The sequence below is a fragment of the Lynx rufus genome, unplaced genomic scaffold (genome assembly GCF_022079265.1).
Source record: "Lynx rufus isolate CCGP_SWC_20201006 ecotype Redwood Valley unplaced genomic scaffold, mLynRuf1.p SCAF_4, whole genome shotgun sequence".
Lineage (NCBI taxonomy): Eukaryota > Metazoa > Chordata > Mammalia > Carnivora > Felidae > Lynx > Lynx rufus.
The window spans coordinates 124,343,173-124,362,140 of record NW_025814856.1 but is presented as its reverse complement, the minus strand read 5'-3'; the positions used below and the strand labels follow the sequence as shown (position 1 = coordinate 124,362,140).

The following is an 18,968-nucleotide window of genomic DNA, read 5'->3' as shown; positions in this document are numbered from 1 at the left end:
AACCAGTTAAGGGTCAGACGCACTGGGAATGTGGAAGCAGAGCTAGAAAGAGATGGAATGGAGACACATTACTGAGGAACAACAGTGAGAACTTCGTGACAGAGGAACACATTTTCCAAAAACTGATGAGCTGTCTTTTCCAGCCCTTCCACTGTAAAGCTAGCTCTAGGGGCATAAAGAGGAACTAAGAGAAATTCTGTTTTACAAGGACAGGTGGCTGGAACCACACATGGTCAGAACAGGACTGGCAGACACACTGACTTGATGCTGAGGGCCTGACCTGAATCTTTAAAATTCCCTACAACTTTTGAGGAGAAATTGCCTGGGCGGGAATAAGCAGGAAAAGTAAAGGATGGTGGTCATAAGCCCAAACCAGAACGAGGAGTCTAATGAACCCCAACATCCTCCTCACCTGGCTTCAACAACGATCCATATTTCATCATGTGGCTTTCGTCATTTTCCCACAGCTCTAGTCCACATTCATGTGCTGCAGGAATGTAGCCGGATCCAGTGAAAGGTAAAACCCATACATTTAAATGGTTTGAATCTTGGTTCTTGTCCTATTGGGATGTCAGCAGTTCCAAATACAGGTGTTCACAGGTTATGCAAAGAGCATAAACATTCTGATCTCCTGCCCCAGGCTGCTCCCTGGCTTCTGACTCCATGATCATACAAAGTGTGCTTAGCGTGGGGAGATTAAGTCCAGGCAGAGAAGACCTTCATGAAAGGCTATTCCTTGGAAAAAAACTGGCCCCATAATCATACTCCTTCTAGATGTTACCAGATTCAATAATTGCAACTCCCATCTTATCGGAGTAAAAAACAGGCAGTTCTGACCTTGGAGAGGAGGAGGAACCATCACCCCACCACAGCAGAGCCTGACACCCAGTTGGCAGAGGTCCTTGGAAAAGGGGAGAGGCCGGTGGCGCCGAGCTCTACTGTGGCCAAGTACCTCATCAGCTCCGGGGTGTTAACGGTGCACGTCAGAGAACACTGGTACCTTAAATTAACCCTGCACTCAAGTCAGCGCACGTTCCCATGGGGCAAAGAAATCTGTCTGCTTCTATGAAGCACATCACAAAGCTCATCTTTCATAGAACAGCTGTAAGAAAATCACCGTACACGGAAATATATATGAAAATACGCCAGGAGCCCTCAGTGGAAATGCCAAGGGCTAGTCCGAAGCTTACCGGTCCAGATGGGAAAATGGGCTGCTTGCGACAATGTTCTATTCCCCTGGGGGTTTCTGTCAGTGAGCGTGTGATATGACTGCACGACCAATCTCTGCTTGGTTATACTTTGTGCACTTAGCCTTCCACAGAAGCTAAGAGGCTCTTCCTGCAGAAGCCACCACCTTAAAAATAGAGGCACCACCATAAACAACATCAACACGAGAGTTTAAAGGAGTAACGAGTCCTTTAGTTGGGTCTGTGTGCTGGTTTCTTACACGAAGTTGGCACTGCTGTCCAACTGTGGAGCGGGCCAGAGACCACACCGACAACATGAAGGGTATTTCTAGAAAGACAGGCCAAGTACAACTGTGTGCAGGACAAACAGGATAATTTTATTCTTATGTTTCCTTAAAATAAAAATACAGAACTTTTACAATTCACTATGATTAGACATGATTTATAATTTTAACATTTTTTTTTTTAACAAATGACAACGGAAAGAACTAGTACAAATTATAAACCTACTGGAGCAAAGAGAAACTATCTTTCTGATCAAAACATGTGCCACAGCCAAACCTCCTCAGAAAACTTTCTAAGATTTCTTAGCTAAACTTTCTCAGAGGGTTTGTGGGAAGCCTTTAATCTCAAATATTTAAACTATTTTTGTGACCACTAAATGCCTTTACCAACTTGTTAATCAAACGCTTCCTACATTTAGGAAGCAATGACCAAGTGGTCTGAAACACGTTAAGTCTTGATCCTATTTTTCCAGCTATAAATTATTAATATTTCAAGAAAACAAAGTATTTTCTAAGCACAGAAGCTTTCTAAAAAACTTCAATTACCATTTCTGGCTCAGTACCTGACTGAAATGTTCAAATGTTTATATTGCACACAAAAAAATCTGAGCAGCATACTGTGTGTGTGTGAGAAGCTGATGAAAAAGAAGACTGGGGAAAAAACCCTAAATTGTGTCCCATTTACATGATTTAAATATATAGTTTCTATATCTTTAATTAATAGAAGTAAAAAGGTAAACTTTAGAACAGCACAGAAATACAAATCATTAGAGTTTTACAAAATATACTCAACCCCTATACGTGCACAATCTTTTTAATTCTGGAGTTACCATACAAGGGAGGAGCTAATTTCTTCCCCTTCATACGAAAGCAGGAAGTCACACGTACAAAGTTATTTATATGAAAACAATAAAGATCCACATTCCTCTTCTTTGTCCTTGACAAATATTTATGGAATGTTGGAAATTATGAAAAAACAATTCCAATGTCACGAAGTCCAAAGACCTGGAATGAAATACTCCCAGTGGCACACTGCGTTGCACAGAATGACAATCCTCTTCTAGAAACCAGGGCTGCACTCCCTGTCAGCTTTAATGGCTGCCCACCGACCTGGGTGGAAAGGCCACGAATGCTGGGCCACCTCTGGTGGCATGCAAATGTTGATGCCATCTCGAGTCCCAACCAGCTCCCTGATAAAATAATGGACAATATGTAGCAGCTACCGTCCCAACAGGCTACTCGCCCCAACCGCTGACAAGGATAAAAGTTCATGCGGTTCAAGATCAGTCCACTGCCCCTCCCAGAGCTGAACACTCCCCAGCTCGTCACCAGGCCCAGAGGGAAACACGGGCTGTAACTTCCACAAAACAAAGTAAGAACAAAACCTGCCTGCCGGGGAGATAATATTATAGCTTCATTTTCAAACTTGTAACCAGTAGATTAAAATCCTAACTTCTCTGTAAAAGAATTCTTATAACTTTCAGCACATTAAATACTGTGTCCTCAGAATACCTTCATTCAGATTGTAAGTACCTTGTTCCTCAATTTTGTGACTTCTAACTTCTCTCCCTTCCAAATTTGCTTTCTTCTTACGTTTCTAAAGTAAATTATCATAAAAAAAAAATCCAATGCTTAATATAGAACTGAGAAAGCAAGATAAGATTGAGGAAATCACGTCATATGCTCTGGTTTGCTGCCTGAGGATATTTCTGCTGTTTCTTAAAGCAAAAAGTAGATAAAGATTGTTTTAGAGCTTGGGCACTAACTAGTAAATCACTAGGGGATCTGGAGATAGACTATTCATCCTGGTTATGTGAGTCAAATGCATACGCGAGAGAACTCTGAGCCTCACTCTTGACATGCAACTTTTTCTCTTAACGCAGGTCCAGGTCGGGTGGTTGGTAGCCTTAACTCTTTTCCTTCCCTATGTCAATTGTCATTACAATGCCTTAGTAGGAACGAAATGCCAGGGACTTTTCCCCAGCACTACTTTTAAGTTACCTAGATAGCAGTGAGGCCACCACCAAGCTATAGATGCAGTCTGTGTGGCTGGCACACCCTGGAAAGGCCTGGCTAACCCTAGCTCCCTCAGGCCTACTTACCAATACTCAGTTCTTGGACACAAAGGGACTGGAGCAAGTGTGGCCAAAGCAGAACATCCACCTTTACGGGTGCTATGTCTAAAGATGGCCCCATGTTGGCTCCCGTGGCTCACAGAACCAGGAAGGCTACAGCTTCTGGGGCTGGCCACTCAGCTGAAGCCTGGAATCCAAGTCACAAGCACGCGGGCTCCCAGGACAAGGGGCCAAGCTTCCTGCCTTCAACTGTGCTGGCTGCCCTGAGGCCCCTGCCAACAACATATTAGCTTACGCTCTCTGAAAACTCCAATGCCTCCCAGAACCTGAAGGAAATATAGTTACAGTCTTTTGACTACTTCTCTGACAAAAGTTCTATCTTTTGAGATACTCACTTTATGCTGAAAGTCAGTTAAATGACCAGCTTAAGAGCTGAACTCTGAACTAGAAAAATTAATAGCAAGTTCATGTAAAAGTATATGTTAAAATGGGGAAAAAGTGATCTTAAAACAAAGTTAAATTTCACGTAACCATTTTTATTTCAGTGGGATAGCAACGTGTAGATTGGCCTGCTTCTGAACAGTGAGAGATGAGAATTTACCCCAAACCTGCAACCCAAACAAACTGGAGGATGGACCAGCGGCGTGCCGGCCGGCCTCGCAGCTGCTCTTGGCGCTGTGAAGCTTGGGCAGCAGAGAGCTAACAACTGCACACCAACACTAGACACCCCGACTAATGATGCGGCCTCATGAAACAGGATGTTAGAATGAATTCTTTACAGTCTCAGTGCAACACTAATTAAAGTTACCTTTTAAGGTGTTGTTTGGTTATTACTTTCTTCTCTTCAAATAGTATTTCCTGAGAAGGCTAACTTCCCCAGCAGAAGTGGAGTTAATAGAGTTCTCACAATAAGCCCTTTCATTGATCATCACTGAATTCTTGAGTTATTGTGCTCAAAAGGAAGTACGCTTTTACGTTTGTCAGACTTGTGTTAAAGCACAAATAGGAGATTTTAGAGACATTTAGATTATATCCCTATGTCCATTTCACATGCCCTAGAAGAATTTACTTCTTACATCAACATTTTGTAAGGGATAAATCAAATATAATCACATGTTCTCCTTAATTAGATCCCTTATTTTCCCAACACCCTATCATATGTAGATCATACTCACAACATATTTGCCAAGTGTCCTTTGTTACTGAAAAAAGTCTGTCCCCTGTAAGTACTCCCTGAGAACACCCATCCAGAGTCCCCTTGAAAAGCAAATGAGAGCTGTGCATGGCAGATACGTGAGGTCCAGTTGTATAAAAATCTTCAGTACGTAGCACACATGTGCATGCGTCTAAGGTGAAACCAGAGGTCCTTTGTGAAACAAGACTGATGTCACAGCTGTAGTTTTCTCCTCTTGCCTCTTGCTTTTCTAAACGTGAGTGAAGATGAGATTTCTATTTAATATTTATGGATCATCTCGTTTTTCTTTTATAAATACTTTTATAATGGGGTAGGGATTGATTACCGAAGGATTTTCCATCAGGGAAGTAGAAAGGCCAAGTGCCTTGAAAAGCTGTATGAAGAATAAGACTAAGAAAAAACCTGTTATGTCTGTAAACAGCCAATGGGAAACGGTTTAAAAGAAGAAATAGAAGGCACAAACTGCGGGTTAAAAAATGCTTGTAGAAGACTGCAAGATAACTAGAGTTGACAGAACTCACACCTAGGGCTTCTAAAGCCTTGCCCTAAATACACATTCTGGTTACACCACTCCAACACCACTGTGACATTCTTGATGCCTCAGAGCAAGTGCTTAGGACTGGGAAAGAATAAACTATAAACATAAAACAAAACACTTCATCCTCAGAACTACTGCCTCTGGCTTTCACGTTTCTGGGAGTCAGTGAATTGATAAGTGTGTTTTGTGGGTAGAGAACCAACAAACAAAAAACCATCACATAATCAGCAAAATAACAACAAAGGGCTGGACTGTATGGCCCCTTAACTTTATAAGCACATTTTAGGGCCAACTTGAAATTAAAATAGTAAGATAACTTAATTTTACCACATATAAATTACAATGGCCACCTGGATATTCAAACAGCAAAAGAGAACAAAATTTACATAAGTAAAAACTTTTCTAAAGTAAACAAATGTAGAATATCAGGACTGAAAATTCATTAGAAGGTTCACTGTCTGTTTTAATCAGGCTCAGACTGAAATAAAAGTAGTCAATTTAAACCCCAACCTGGAGAGCCATCCCCTCTATGGCTGCGATTTCATCTCTCCAGCATCCTGTGAATTCATTTAGACAGAGGGCAACCATCCATGTAAACAGTTCGACGTACTGGTCCCCTGCCGTGGACCTGTGGCCGATGAAGAGGAACAGTCTGGGAGCAGCAGACAGACAGGGAACACTTAAACTTAAGGAAGCGACCACGGCCTCTGGACACCTTGTCAGGGCTTCCCGTCGGGCGGCTCAGTGAGACTCTGGGGGGCGGGACTGGCGAAAGTGGAAAGCCAGGAAGACATAGCTGTCTTTGCACTGGAAAAAGCTCCTCCAACTGATTGGCCTGGAGGGAGAGGAGAGGAAAAACAAAAGGAAACATGTCTTCACTTTTGTTAGGAGATACCGAAAGACCAATGCTAATAAATGTTTATTTACTGTTACACATCAGTATGTTAATAGTTACTAAAACAGCATTAAAAAAATTTTTTTAACGCTTATTTTTGAAAGAGACAGAGAGAGACACAGAGGGTGAGCAGGGGAGGGGCAGAGAGAGGGAGACACAGAATCCGAAGTAGGGTCCAGGCTCTGAGTGGTCAGCAAAGAGCCTGATGCAGGGCTCTAACTCCCGAACTGCGAGACCATGACCTGAGCTGAAGTCGGACGCTTAACTGACTGAGCCACCCAGGCGCCCCACTAAAATACCGTTTAAGTTTCTAGGTTCAAAACAATCCCTTTCCATGGGCATATTTAGTAGGAAACTGGGTAACTTCTGGGTTAAGAGCCTACTCTCCTAAGCGTTCGTTCTGAAGGTGGTCAGCCAGTTCTTTCCTTTATACCCAGCATGCTAGGCCAGCGGTTCTCAGCACTGGCTGTGCATCAGAATCACCTGGGAGAGCTGAAAAAAAACCAAAACAAAAAACAAACTATGTGCTCTCTCGGTGGCTCACATCCAAGTTGATAACTGATAACCACCTCCCCTGGCAAGAGTGGTTAGGCTGCTCTCAGGAAATGTGCTTTTGTCATCTGAGACACTGCTGCCAGGGGCGCCTGGGTGGCTCAGTTGGTTGGGTGTCCGACTTCAGCTCAGGTCACGATCTCACAGTTTTTGAGTTCGAGCCCTGTGTTGGGCTCTGTGCTGACAGCTCAGAGCCTGGAGCCTGCTTTGGATTCTGAGTCTCCATCTCTCTCTGTCCCAAACCCACTCACATTCTGTCTCTGTCTCTCTCAAAAATAAACAAACACTTAAAAAAAAAAAAAAATTGAAACGCTGCTGCCATAAATGAAGATGCCGACTGCTCCATCTGCCTCAGGTCTGTCTGTTTTGTTTTAAAGAAACTTATCTCCAAAGCTGATGTACAAGTGAAATTACTGCAGTTAAATCATATACTCCCACTATTCTTAGACAGGGGAGTGGGGAAGAGAGCTGGCCTTAGCAGCAGCATCACTAATAATGAAGTAACAATCGACATCATATACCTATATGAAGTAGAATTTTTCTGTTAAAAAGAATTCAAAATAAGTTAAACGCGTAATATTGTATGGAAATAAATGCTCACATCTTAAATTCCATTCCTTGCCATGAGACAGACCCACTGATGGGCTTTGTGCTCTATGTCTGTTTTTTAAAGGGTCCACACAGTACGTATGTAGCTCACTCACCCTGACTCTAGGTACACAGAATGTTAGAACTCAGGCCTGCACAGAAATCACCTAATTCCAAGGCTTTTAAACTGTGTACAGGAAGGGTTAGTCAACCTCTCAAGGAAGCTAAGGAAGGAGATGGCACCTATTTTTACATATTGATGTGACAAAGCAAATATGGCAAAATGTAAATAACTGGTGAACCTGAGATAATTGGGAGCATGTACACTGTTGCACCATTCAAGTCTGAAATTATATAAAAAAAAGGTTAAAAATATAAAAAAGGAACGAGACTTTTTTTTTAGAATGGATATGGAACAAACTGCAAAGTATTTTAAGTGAAGAACACTCTGCACAAGAATGTAAACGACACCATGCTACCATTTGACAGGCTTCAGTTCTCAGGGTAACACTGGCCTCATTAGATGAACTGGGGAGGATCATATCCCATCCACTACATTCTGAAAGAGTTTGTATAAAATTAGTATTATTCCTGGGGTGTCTGGCTGGCTCAGTCAGTAGAGCGTCCAACTCTTGGTTTTGACTCAGGTCATGATCTCATGGTTCCATGAGTTTGAGTCCCGCATAGGGCTCTGTGCTTGGAATTCTCTCTCTCAAGCTCTCTCTCTCTGCCCCTCCCCTACTCACGCTGTCTCTCTGTCAAAAATAGATAAAACTTAAAAAAAAAAATTCAGTATTATTTCTTAAACATTTGATAAAATTCCTAAGTGAAGCCATCTTTACCTGGATTAAATAAAAAACCTTATGGCATGGTTTTTATTTTTAATTCAACTTATTTACTAGATACAGGGCTATTCAAATTCCTGACTACTTACTGCATCAATTTTGGCAATTTGAGGGGTTTTTTTTTTACTGTTTATTTTTGAGGTGGAGGGGCAGAGAGAGGGGAATAGAAGATCTGAAGCAGGCTCTGAGCTGACAGCAGAGAGCCTGATGCGGGGCCTGAACTCATGAACCATGAGATCATGACCTGAGCTGAAGTCAGACATTTAAGTGACTGAGCCACCCAGGCACCGTGGCAATTTGAGTCTTTCAAATAATCTGCATATTTCATCTAAATTGCCAAAAAACTGGCATAAAGTTATTCACAATATTCCCTTATAATCTTTTTCATTTCTGTAAGATCTATAGTGATGTCCCCTCTTTCATTCCCAATACTGGTAACTTGTATTTTTTCTCTTATTAGCCTATGAAGGTTTTATTGATATTGTTGATCTTTTAAAAATCGCCTGTTCATTTCAGTGATTTTTTTTACTGTATGTTAATACCTTAGAAGACAGCACTCTTAATGTCTGCTTTATTATGGTGTTCTACTACTTATACAAAAATGCAGGCAGCACAGGAAATGGGGACAAAACTCCAGTGAAATTTGAATCCTTGTAAGAGAACAGTGAATTCATCAGAAAATTGGTTTCTTTCCATCAGGTGTGGCAAAATTTGCTGAACTTTGACATTACCTGATGTCACAAGAATTTTAACATTTTGTCAATATTTTCACAAAAACAACTTTTGTATTCAACAATCTTGTATTATAGGATACACAGATTTCTACAACTTTATGATTTTATCAATGACACACTGAGTACAGAGAAGAGATGTGTTATGATTCTAATCTGTTTCTGGCTAAGGGCATGTCTTACCAACAGCTTTTCCTGTTTGTACAACATTTCGGCTGGTTGTGACCATGACGTTTCCAATTTTTTTGCCACGTTCACTGTTTTGAACAGAACTGAGGAAAGCAAAGAAGTTTTAAGTACATTACAAAAATTCACACACAGCACCTTCTATAACCATCCCCCAAATTAGAATTGAGAAAAGAAGCTAAATTATTTGTTGTGCATCAATTAATTTAGTAAACTTTTAAGCATGTACATTTTCAGAAAATACTAAAATAACATGCAGATGAACCAAAAAAAAAGGACATAAGGATGCATGGTTAATTCTCCCTACAGTTATGATTGGCTAAAGTTACTCCACCAGAATAAAAATGGCAACTCTGTTATTAGTTCACACCATTCTCTATGAGACAGCAGTGTTTTCACTCTGAAACATACACACTGCTGAGCTGAAGAATGTTATGCACATATTTGGTTACTATTTGAAGCACAAGTCTATCAAGTGGAGAAAAACAATTCCTAATTAGCAATGAAACACATGGCATAAACTCAGACATAAAATTTTTCCTAGTTTTTTTCTCTAAATACTCACTGTGAGAATCTTAACTTCATGTCTGACACTGAGTACTGGCCTTGAAAAGGATGACTGTAAAACAAAGTTTGAGTCTATTAGATTCTAAGTATTTGACCAATAAAGCTGCAAAACAAAGCTGTCACAAAAAGTATCAGTAAACCTTGCAGGGATGACTCAGCTGGGTGGTGGTGCTCTGCATGTGACAACAGGTCTCTGATCACAGCTCTCTACTTACAGTCTCGGGAGCCTCTCTGAGCTTAATTCGTCACTTGTAGAAAGGTGTTTTGTTTTGTTTTTTCCTTGGAGTGCGGTGGGTGGTTTGTGTTAATGTTACACTAATGTTCTGATTTATTTGGTCTGGGGTTGGGCTAAGCATCAATGTTTATTTTATTTTTTTAAGTTTAGTTTTGAGAGAGACAGAGACAGCATGATTGGGGGAGAGGCAGAGAGAGGGAAAGACAATCCCAAGCAGGCTCCACGCAGTCAGCGCAGAGCGTGATGTGGGACTCGAACTCACAAACTGTGAGATCACGCCCTGAGCTGAAACCAAGAGTCAGACACTTAACCAACTGAGCCACCCAGGCGCCCGCCCCTATTTGCACATTTTTAAAACCACTGTCTTAGAATCTTTTAAAGCCCATTCCAGCTAAGCCTCTTATGAACCTGCATTAAAATCTGTAGAGTTGGTTCAGGGCACCTGGGTGGCTCAGTGGTTAAGCATCTGACTTCGGCTCAGGTCATGATCTCACAGTATGTGAGTTCGAGCCCCATGTGGGGCTCTGTGCTGACAGCTCGGAGCCTGGAGCCTGCTTCAGAATCTGTGTCTCCTTCTCTCTTTGCCCCTCCCCAACTTGTGCCCTGTCTATGTCTCTGAAAAAATAAACGTTAAAAAAAAAAATCTGTAGAGTTGGTTCAAATTTGAGGCACCACAGCAAATGCAGAGACTAGATAGAGATCTGACCAGCAGGGGAGGAGACCAGATGGCCCTGCATGACACACTGCGGATGGTCGCAGTGGACCCCCCAAACCCCCCACCCCAGCACCACCACAGTGAGGGCCACCAGGCAAACAAACTCACATCTGTTTCCCTTCATCACTCTTTAAACTACAGGCCTTGTGGTTAGTGAGGGAGAATACTTTGAACTCTCAGCTCTTTCATTTAATACTATTAAGCTGTTTTTGCCTTTTAATTCTGTTTTTACCACATTCAAATGGCAACATAGGTTTCTGCTACAGCCCAGTGTGATGATTAAATCCACCAAAATCGTTGCTGAACCTAGTCATTTTTCTTGATAGATGATATAAAGGCTAACAGACATGTTCTTTACAACCCTGCTATACTTCATCCTTGCAGATGCTTCCCCAAGTTACTATGACATAAATATCTGGATTTTGGGGGGAGGGAGAGGGAATATTCTTCATAGCACCACTTATATCACATTCCCAGTCTAGTTAACTCTGGCTCCCAAATAATACAGTAGTCAGTACAAAGCTGATTTTTGTCTGACTCTTACTGAGAAGTTTAAAATACAAATAAAAACAAATGTTCAGTGTACACCTGATAAACATTCTGTTCATCATTACAAAAACATTTTAATAGTTTAATTTAGAAAAGAAGTTCTCAGGGGCGCCTGGGTGGCGCAGTCGGTTAAGCGTCCGACTTCAGCCAGGTCACGATCTCGCGGTCCGTGAGTTCGAGCCCCACGTCGGGCTCTGGGCTGATGGCTCAGAGCCTGGAGCCTGTTTCCGATTCTGTGTCTCCCTCTCTCTCTGCCCCTCCCCCGTTCATGCTCTGTCTCTCTCTGTCCCAAAAATAAATAAACGTTGAAAAAAAAAAAAAATTTTAGAAAAGAAGTTCTCAGGATGTACGGTAGTTCCCCCTTATCTGTGGAGGATACACTCCGAGATCCCCAGTGGATGCCTGAAACCACAGACAGTACTGAATCCTATTTGCATTATGTTTTTTCCTGTACATACATACCTGCGATAAAGTTTAATTTATAAATTAGGCACAGCGAGATTAACAAAAATTAATGATAAAACAATTATAACACTATACTGCAATCAAAGTTATGTGAATGTGGTCTTTCTCTTTTCCTCTGAAAATCTCTTCTGGCACTACACTCACCCTTCCTCCTCTGGTGATGGGAGAGGATAAAATGCCTACGCGATGAGAAGAAGTGAGGTGAAGGATGTTAAGTACTGTGAGGTAGCGTTAGACTGCTACTGACCTGACGATACATCACAAAAAAGATCATTTGCTTCCAGACTGCGGGTGACCCTGAGTAACTGAAACTGGAAAGTGAAGCCACGGATAAGGGGGTACTACCGCACATGTTCTATCAATGGGTCTCCTCACACTCCTCTGTTCCATTCAAAGATAACCTCATGTCATAATGGCCCCACGCCACAGCATATTTAAATGTCTTTTATGCCTACGTGGATAAAGTCTGTCAACATTCAATACTGCGACAGGTATTAAATTTTGTAGGATTTTAGAACCTGCGGTGGAAGCCAGGCTTGACCACACACCTAGGAGTTCAAAAATCAACTTCAGCTTTTTCACACTTCATGTTTTAAAATAACCTCTCAGTGGTATTTCCTTCGAGGTTTCTACCTGGTTTGACCATTCAGCTAAAGTACAGATCCAGGGAAAGGGAGAGAAGAACTATCATGTATCGAGTATCACCACGTGCCAAGATTTCCTCTTCTGAATTATGCCAAGATCTGGGAGAAATGCAAATCCTTCCAAAAATGTCTGGAGCATTTTGTGTAAGAAGAATAGGGAAGCAGTTTTCAGCTGCTTCTCTGTATCTGGGATTTTATAATTTACTTCAGGAGATTTTTGGAGATATTCACAATGTCATCAAAGTTAAAATACAATCCTTCTTTACATTAGGGCATACTTAGTAAATCCACCATGTTACATACTATCAACCTTCAGAGGACGTGCTTACTTTGGATTTATTTCTGCAAGTGCCGGATGCTTGTTGCTGTTCCACACCCTGTAGTTGTGAGTATTCTTCCATGCTGTAACAAAGGTTGTCCCATAGTCCGATAGTATCTTTTCATTATCTGTCAAGCAAATATTTGAAAGTTGAGCTGGACTGTAGCCAGTCAGGGATGTGAAAATTAACAACCAAAAAGGGTGAAGGAATGGCTTTGTCCCCTCCACCCCCCTGCTTTATAGGGGAGATAGCCTACCAGATATCAGGAAACTTGGGTCTAGTTCCAGAAATCCTGTTAAGAAGCTATGTGGCCTTTGGCAAGTCACTTAATCACTCAGAACTTCATTCTCCTAACCGGAAAATAAGAGGGTTGAGCCAGATATATTCTAAGGTTCCTTATAATTCCAAAATATTTCCACGTTCTCCTTACCAAGGTTAGGAGGCATAGTGTTATTTAACAAAAACTGTAGGCTGGACAGTAACTGTACTGATGTATACATATGGAGTAGGCAATCAGAGCATCTTTCTGTCTTTTCAAATTGTTATTTTTCTATTAAAAAATTAGAATGAATACATGAATTGGTTTTTTAGTCACTTTTTTCTTCTTTGGACTTTATCACACTATTTGGTGAAACTCATTCTTTAATTTCCAAGCATTTCACTGTTATTTTACTTAAAATAACAAAGGAATTTTCATATTTAATGTTAAAAACTTTTCAGTTCAAAAAAAAATTTTTAATGTTTATTTTTGAGAGAGAGAGAGAGAGAGAGAGAGAGAGAGAGAGAGAGAGACAGACAGACCCCGACCCAGAATCTGAAGCAGGCTCCAGGCTCTAAACTGTCAGCACAGAGCCCAACGCAGGGCTCGAACTCAGTTTGCGAAACCATGACCTGAGCCAAAGTTGGACACTTAATCTTAACTGATGGAGCCACCCCAGGAGCCCCACGGCTTTTTCATTATCATGAGGAAGCTTTAAGAGAGCATTTGTTCTGCTTGGAAGAACAGAAAACGTTTGGAGAATGGATTCGAATGGCTTTTTCTTCTCATACTAATTATAAGTTGCTTGCTTTGAAGGTGAAACATGACTTTTGTGGCTGGGAAAAAGGAAGAGGATACACATGGCTCTAAATGCAAAATATACGGAACTTTTTTTAAGAACGTATTCCTCAAACAGTTCACTAGGCTGAATCTCCTTTAACAGCAGCATGGGCCTGAGTCAGATTATTTGAGTTTAAATCACAGCTCAGTCTTTACCAGATGGATGAGCAACCTATTTAACCTTTCTGTGTCTCACTGCCTCCCTGTAAAAAGATGACAGGGATGTACCTCCAGGACTGTTGTGAGGTTGAAATTAGTTAGTAGACACAAGGTGCTCAAAACAAAACAGGTCCCTGCACGTATGAAATGTTCCAAAAGAAAAAGAAAAAAAAGGCCAGTTACTACTATTATTCAGCACTTACAGCTATCGGGGCAAATATGTTTAAAAAGTAAACTACTCATGAAGCTAACATGACTGGTGGAGACTGGGGTTTTCTTACTAGATTATTGAATGATTCTGAACTTGAGCATTTAGTCTTGGGTGTCTCAGCCGCTAAATCTGTAGAAGAGGCAGATATCTAAAAATATCTCAAATAAGGACAGAGTGTTCCTTTATAAATGAAGCACACACCTGGAGCCTGGGTTCCAAATGTCACACACACTTCATGAACAACTAACCTGAGAGGTGACAGTGGTGGGTTGATTACAACATCTACTGACAGGACAATGTGAATGTACTTAATGTTACCATGGAACTACGTACTTATACATGGCAAAGATGGTAAATTTTAGGTTATGTGTGTTGCACCACATTTTTAAAAACTTCCCCCAAACAGAGGTAGAGGTAATTGGAAAAAAAGGAAAAACAAAAGCTCAACACTCTTTTTTTTTTTTTTAATTTTTTTTTCAACGTTTTATTTATTTTTGGGACAGAGAGAGACAGAGCATGAACGGGGGAGGGGCAGAGAGAGAGGGAGACACAGAATCGGAAGCAGGCTCCAGGCTCTGAGCCATCAGCCCAGAGCCCGACGCGGGGCTCGAACTCACGGAGCGCGAGATCGTGACCTGGCTGAAGTCGGACGCTTAACCGACTGCGCCACCCAGGCGCCCCTCAACACTCTTTTAACAACAACAAAAATCTACCAAATCTTTGCTACATATCCATGGTGGTAGGTGACCATGTTGCAAAAGCTCGTTGCGGAGCTTCATTTGCTTTTTATAGATTTTCTTCTCTATGGGGAATGAGATGGTTTTAACACAGGAGTGAGTCTTTTACCTGCTCCACCCTAACCATTTAGTAGGAATAGTTCTGAGAATGTGAAATTGGAAGGCTTAATCATTGGGAATGTGATTTCCAGTGATTTCTACCTTTTATATTTCTCTTTTCTTCCTTCACAGATCTTAAAAACATGTAAGCAGTATTTATAAATAGCCCCCAGATCCTGACATGTCCTTCCTTCCATATGGCAGAGCACAAAGCAGCCACGTAAAAGTGATGAAGACCTGGATTTACCGTCTTGGAAAGTTTTGTTTTTTTTTAAATAAAGAAAAGCTAAGTTTCAAAAACTATTTGAAACGTGATCCACTTTTGTAAAAGGATCACCACAAATACCACAAAGCTAAAACCCAAAACATATAAAGAGAAAAAGGTCTGGGAGGATATAAAGTACTCAAAATGCTAAGAGAAGTTATCTCTGTATGAGGGAGTAACAGATAAGGTTTCAAAATGAAAATGTGTTTCTTATGCAATTCAAAACCTCACAAAGATTACAAAAGGAAAAACTGGCTATGTGCTCCTTACCTAACTGCAGCGTGGCAGCCAGCAGCGCGTGGATGTAGACTGCAAACTGGGCTCGGATCCATTCATCACCTCCCTCCCAGCCTGTGCCATCCAGGAAGACGTCATCTCGGTTCTCCGTCACGTGCCTCACTAGGTAATCTGCGAACCTGAGGTCTGCGGTGGTTGGGTTAAGCAGCTTCCTGAGTTCCGGATCGTGGATCTGGATCAGAGCTTCTTCCACCTAGAGGGTACCGGGTACAAGTCAGAGTCTGGCCATTCACACAGATATCCATGTAACACTTTAAAGAGTCACTACTGGGAAGCTGAAGCTGGAAGTAAGAAAATATGAATAACAGCATTCTCAAAAAGTGAGGCTAAGAGGTTTTTACACTGAAGTTTTTTCTTTACTTCGAAAATCCTCATTTTATGGTTTTAGAAAACAGATACATTAATATTTGATTCTGAGTTACAAAAGTAACACATGTTGATTCTAAATATATTAGAAAATGGAAATGTGTAGTAAAAATCACCTTTGTCACACAACCGGAAATAATTACAATTTGTAAGTACCGTTGCTAAAAATCCTTCATTGAGTATACAGATACTTTGGAATATTCTTATAATGTAATATTTGAGATACAAAGAGATATATATAACTTACAGGCTACTTTTGAAATATAACAATAAATCACATAACTGAACCCACCAACCAACTTCAGAACCAGAACGTAACCAGTAATAATTGAAGCAACTCTGTCCTTCCATCTTTACCCTCTGCCTGGGGAGGCATGGACCTATTTTTTTTCCCCCTCAAAACTGGGACCCCCAAATTTTCATTTATCATACTATAAACATTTTCTCATGAAGCACGTTTTGGTACTTTGTATTAGATATTATATGGGGCACCTGGGTGGCTCAGTCAGTTAAGTGTCTGACTTGATTTCAGCTCAAGTCATAATCTCATAGTCGTGAGATCCAGCCCTGGGTCGGGCTCTGTACTGGGCATAAAGCCTGCTCTCCCACTCTCTGCCCCACCCCACTCCTACTTTCTCTCAGACACAAAATAAACAAATATTTAAAAAAAGTTTTATTTTTGGGATGCCTAGGTGGCTCAGTCGGTTGAGCATCTGGCTTTGGCTCACGTCATGATATCGCGGTTCGGTTCGTAAGTTCGAGCCCCATGTCGGGCTCTGTGCTGACAGCTCAGAGCCTGGAGCCTGCTTTGAGTCTGTGTTCCCCTCGCTCATGCTCTGTCTCTCCCTCTCTCAAAAATAAACATTAAAAAAAATTTTTTTTTTAAGTTTTATTTTTAAAACAATTTTTAAAGATTTTATGTTTACTTTTGAGAGAGAGAAAGGGAGGGAGGGAGGATGGGGGAGGGGCAGAGGAAGAGAATCCCAAGCAGGCTCTGTACTGCCAGCATAGAGCCCAATGTGGGGGCGCAAACTCACGAACCATGAGATCACGACCTGAGGTGAGATCAGGAGTTGGACATCCAACCAACTGAGTCACCCAGGCACCCCCCCCAAAAAAAGTTTTATTAAAAAACAAAACAAAACAAAGTATAAAAATCCAGGCTGGGTGAAATTTTAAAAAATTACTTCAATTTAAAAAGTGAACACGTGATTTAAATTTCTCATATGTTGATGTCAAATATTTATCTGTAGCTACTTCCTCTTCATATCAGGAGCAAATTAAACAGGTTAGAAGTATTTAAATTATTTAAACAATAAACACATTTTAATTTTGATATTGTAGTGGGACCAGACTGCCTGGCTTGCAATCCTGGGTCACTCCCACTTACCAGCCATTTAATTTCCCTGCTCCTTATTTCCCAAACGTGTTAAGATCTGGACAGCATCTTATATATCTCACAGATTGTTACGAGACTTAGATCACTTAATACACCCTAAGGTGTGTAGAATGCATGGGACAGCAATTTTTACCTTTATCAGTGTTATTCCCGTGCTGTTAGAATTCCAGTTAACAAAGAAACAGGACCAGCAGCGTCAGGGACATGTACTCATATGCAAACCCACCTCCACAATGGCATCACTGAGGTGCTTCTGTTGTCGGAAGAGGATGTTAGTAGCCCCGGCAACAAATCCGCGAACGGTGACGTCAGAGAGAAGGTGGTGCTGCTGCAATGCCATATATGGCAGACACAGATATCCCTACGAGTTACAAGAATAATAGACAACATCAGAAAATAATGGGGCAGCCACCTGTTTTCAAGCTGAGACAGCCAACAGCAGGAAAGGAAACTCCCAAACTTGTCCTACTGCCATACCATCCCTAGCACAGTTGACCTCCTACTCACTACAGTACTTATTCCAGGGAACCCTTGGGTCTTGACTGCACGGAGTCCAGTTAGTCACTAACCTCTTCCATGTGTGCTGGTCTAACATGAAAATTGTCTTACTTGATCACTTTGTTCTCGGTTCAACTTAAAAGATTTCACGGTAACTAACGAACTGGACTTTTTCAGTTAGGAAATGAAATATTAAATCCATTAAAAAAGTATGTTGTTTAGTAGAAAGCTGTTAGTTCTTCCAGGAAAATTTGAAAACACATAACCAGTGACATACTGTTATGAGAACAGCAAAGCACTGCATATGGCATTTGTTTACTTGCCCTATTGTTAAAAATCATGCAAAAATATTTCAAGATATTTGCTACATGTTTAAAGCAAAGAAAAAAAAAGACGCAGTAGTTATATATTTAACTTCTGTTTGAACTCGTATTTGAAAATAATGCCCCGAAAATTACAGTCGAATTGCAAACCACAGCAGGCCGTTAAGTGTACAAAAGGCAGCATATTTCCTGAGAAATAAAGCTGTTAACACTGCAATGATGCAATGAAGGAGGATATGGCATTTCTGTTGGAAGACTATCAATCAAAATAGATGTCCAACAAGTGGCACAATTTGTGTAATGAAGCCAGGAGGGCAGAATTGTTGAACCCTTGAACTTGTTTTGAATCTCAAGTCCTGTGACAGTTTTACTTTTTTTTTTTTTTAAACAAACACGGAACTAGAGAGCATTCTCTGGATGATGTCTTATTTTTGAGGGCAGGAGACATCTCTTTTGCTACTTCATGTTCTTCACTGTGTCCTGCGATGTGCTTTGTACCTAACAGGTTGTTGTTAAATATCTTAATGTGGGAGAGAAGACTTCCAAAAGTTGGAATATAGGTCCAGTAACCTACTTTTATTCTTTTTCTTCACAGTATCTTCCTCCATTTAATAAAATGCTGACCAATAGAAACAGCAGAAATAACCCATTTATGCATTAGAGATACTCAGTACAGCACTTCTCAACCCATGCCCCTCTTGGGACTAAAGGCCGGAAAGACCCCTGTTCCTCATTCAGAATCACTCAGCTGGTAAGGCTCAGGGTTCATGCTTTACTTTGTGAGCTCTGTATTTAAAAACAGACTCCCCCTGATCCCAAGTACCTGTTTCTAAACATAAACATTACAATATTGAACGCTCCCTATGTATTACACCAGCATGAAAACAAAGAAGTAGGTTTTAAAAAATCAATAGTTCAGGGGCGCCTGGGTGGCTCAGTTGGTT

At 41.0% G+C, this 18,968-nt stretch overlaps 1 protein-coding gene across 2 annotated transcripts in view; it reads right to left on the bottom strand.

The window, feature by feature from the left end:
- Positions 1-1,543: 1,543 nt before the first annotated feature.
- AVL9 (AVL9 cell migration associated) overlaps positions 1,544-18,968 on the bottom strand; it is a 71,338-nt gene continuing 53,913 nt past the window's right edge. Inside the window, exons 11-17 of one of the 2 annotated variants that reach the window (XR_006964967.1) lie at positions 17,430-17,564; positions 15,412-15,631; positions 12,581-12,698; positions 9,642-9,695; positions 9,074-9,162; positions 5,790-6,114; positions 1,544-4,970 (exon numbers count right to left, since the gene is read on the bottom strand). Coding sequence is in view for 1 of the 2 variants with exons in the window: in XM_047095105.1 (XP_046951061.1) it covers positions 5,999-6,114; positions 9,074-9,162; positions 9,642-9,695; positions 12,581-12,698; positions 15,412-15,631; positions 17,430-17,564 (732 nt within the window). In the remaining variant the exon portion in view is untranslated. Of the gene's footprint in view, positions 6,115-9,073; positions 9,163-9,641; positions 9,696-12,580; positions 12,699-15,411; positions 15,632-17,429; positions 17,565-18,968 lie in introns of both variants that reach the window. The other variant, XM_047095105.1, reaches the window with a different exon arrangement.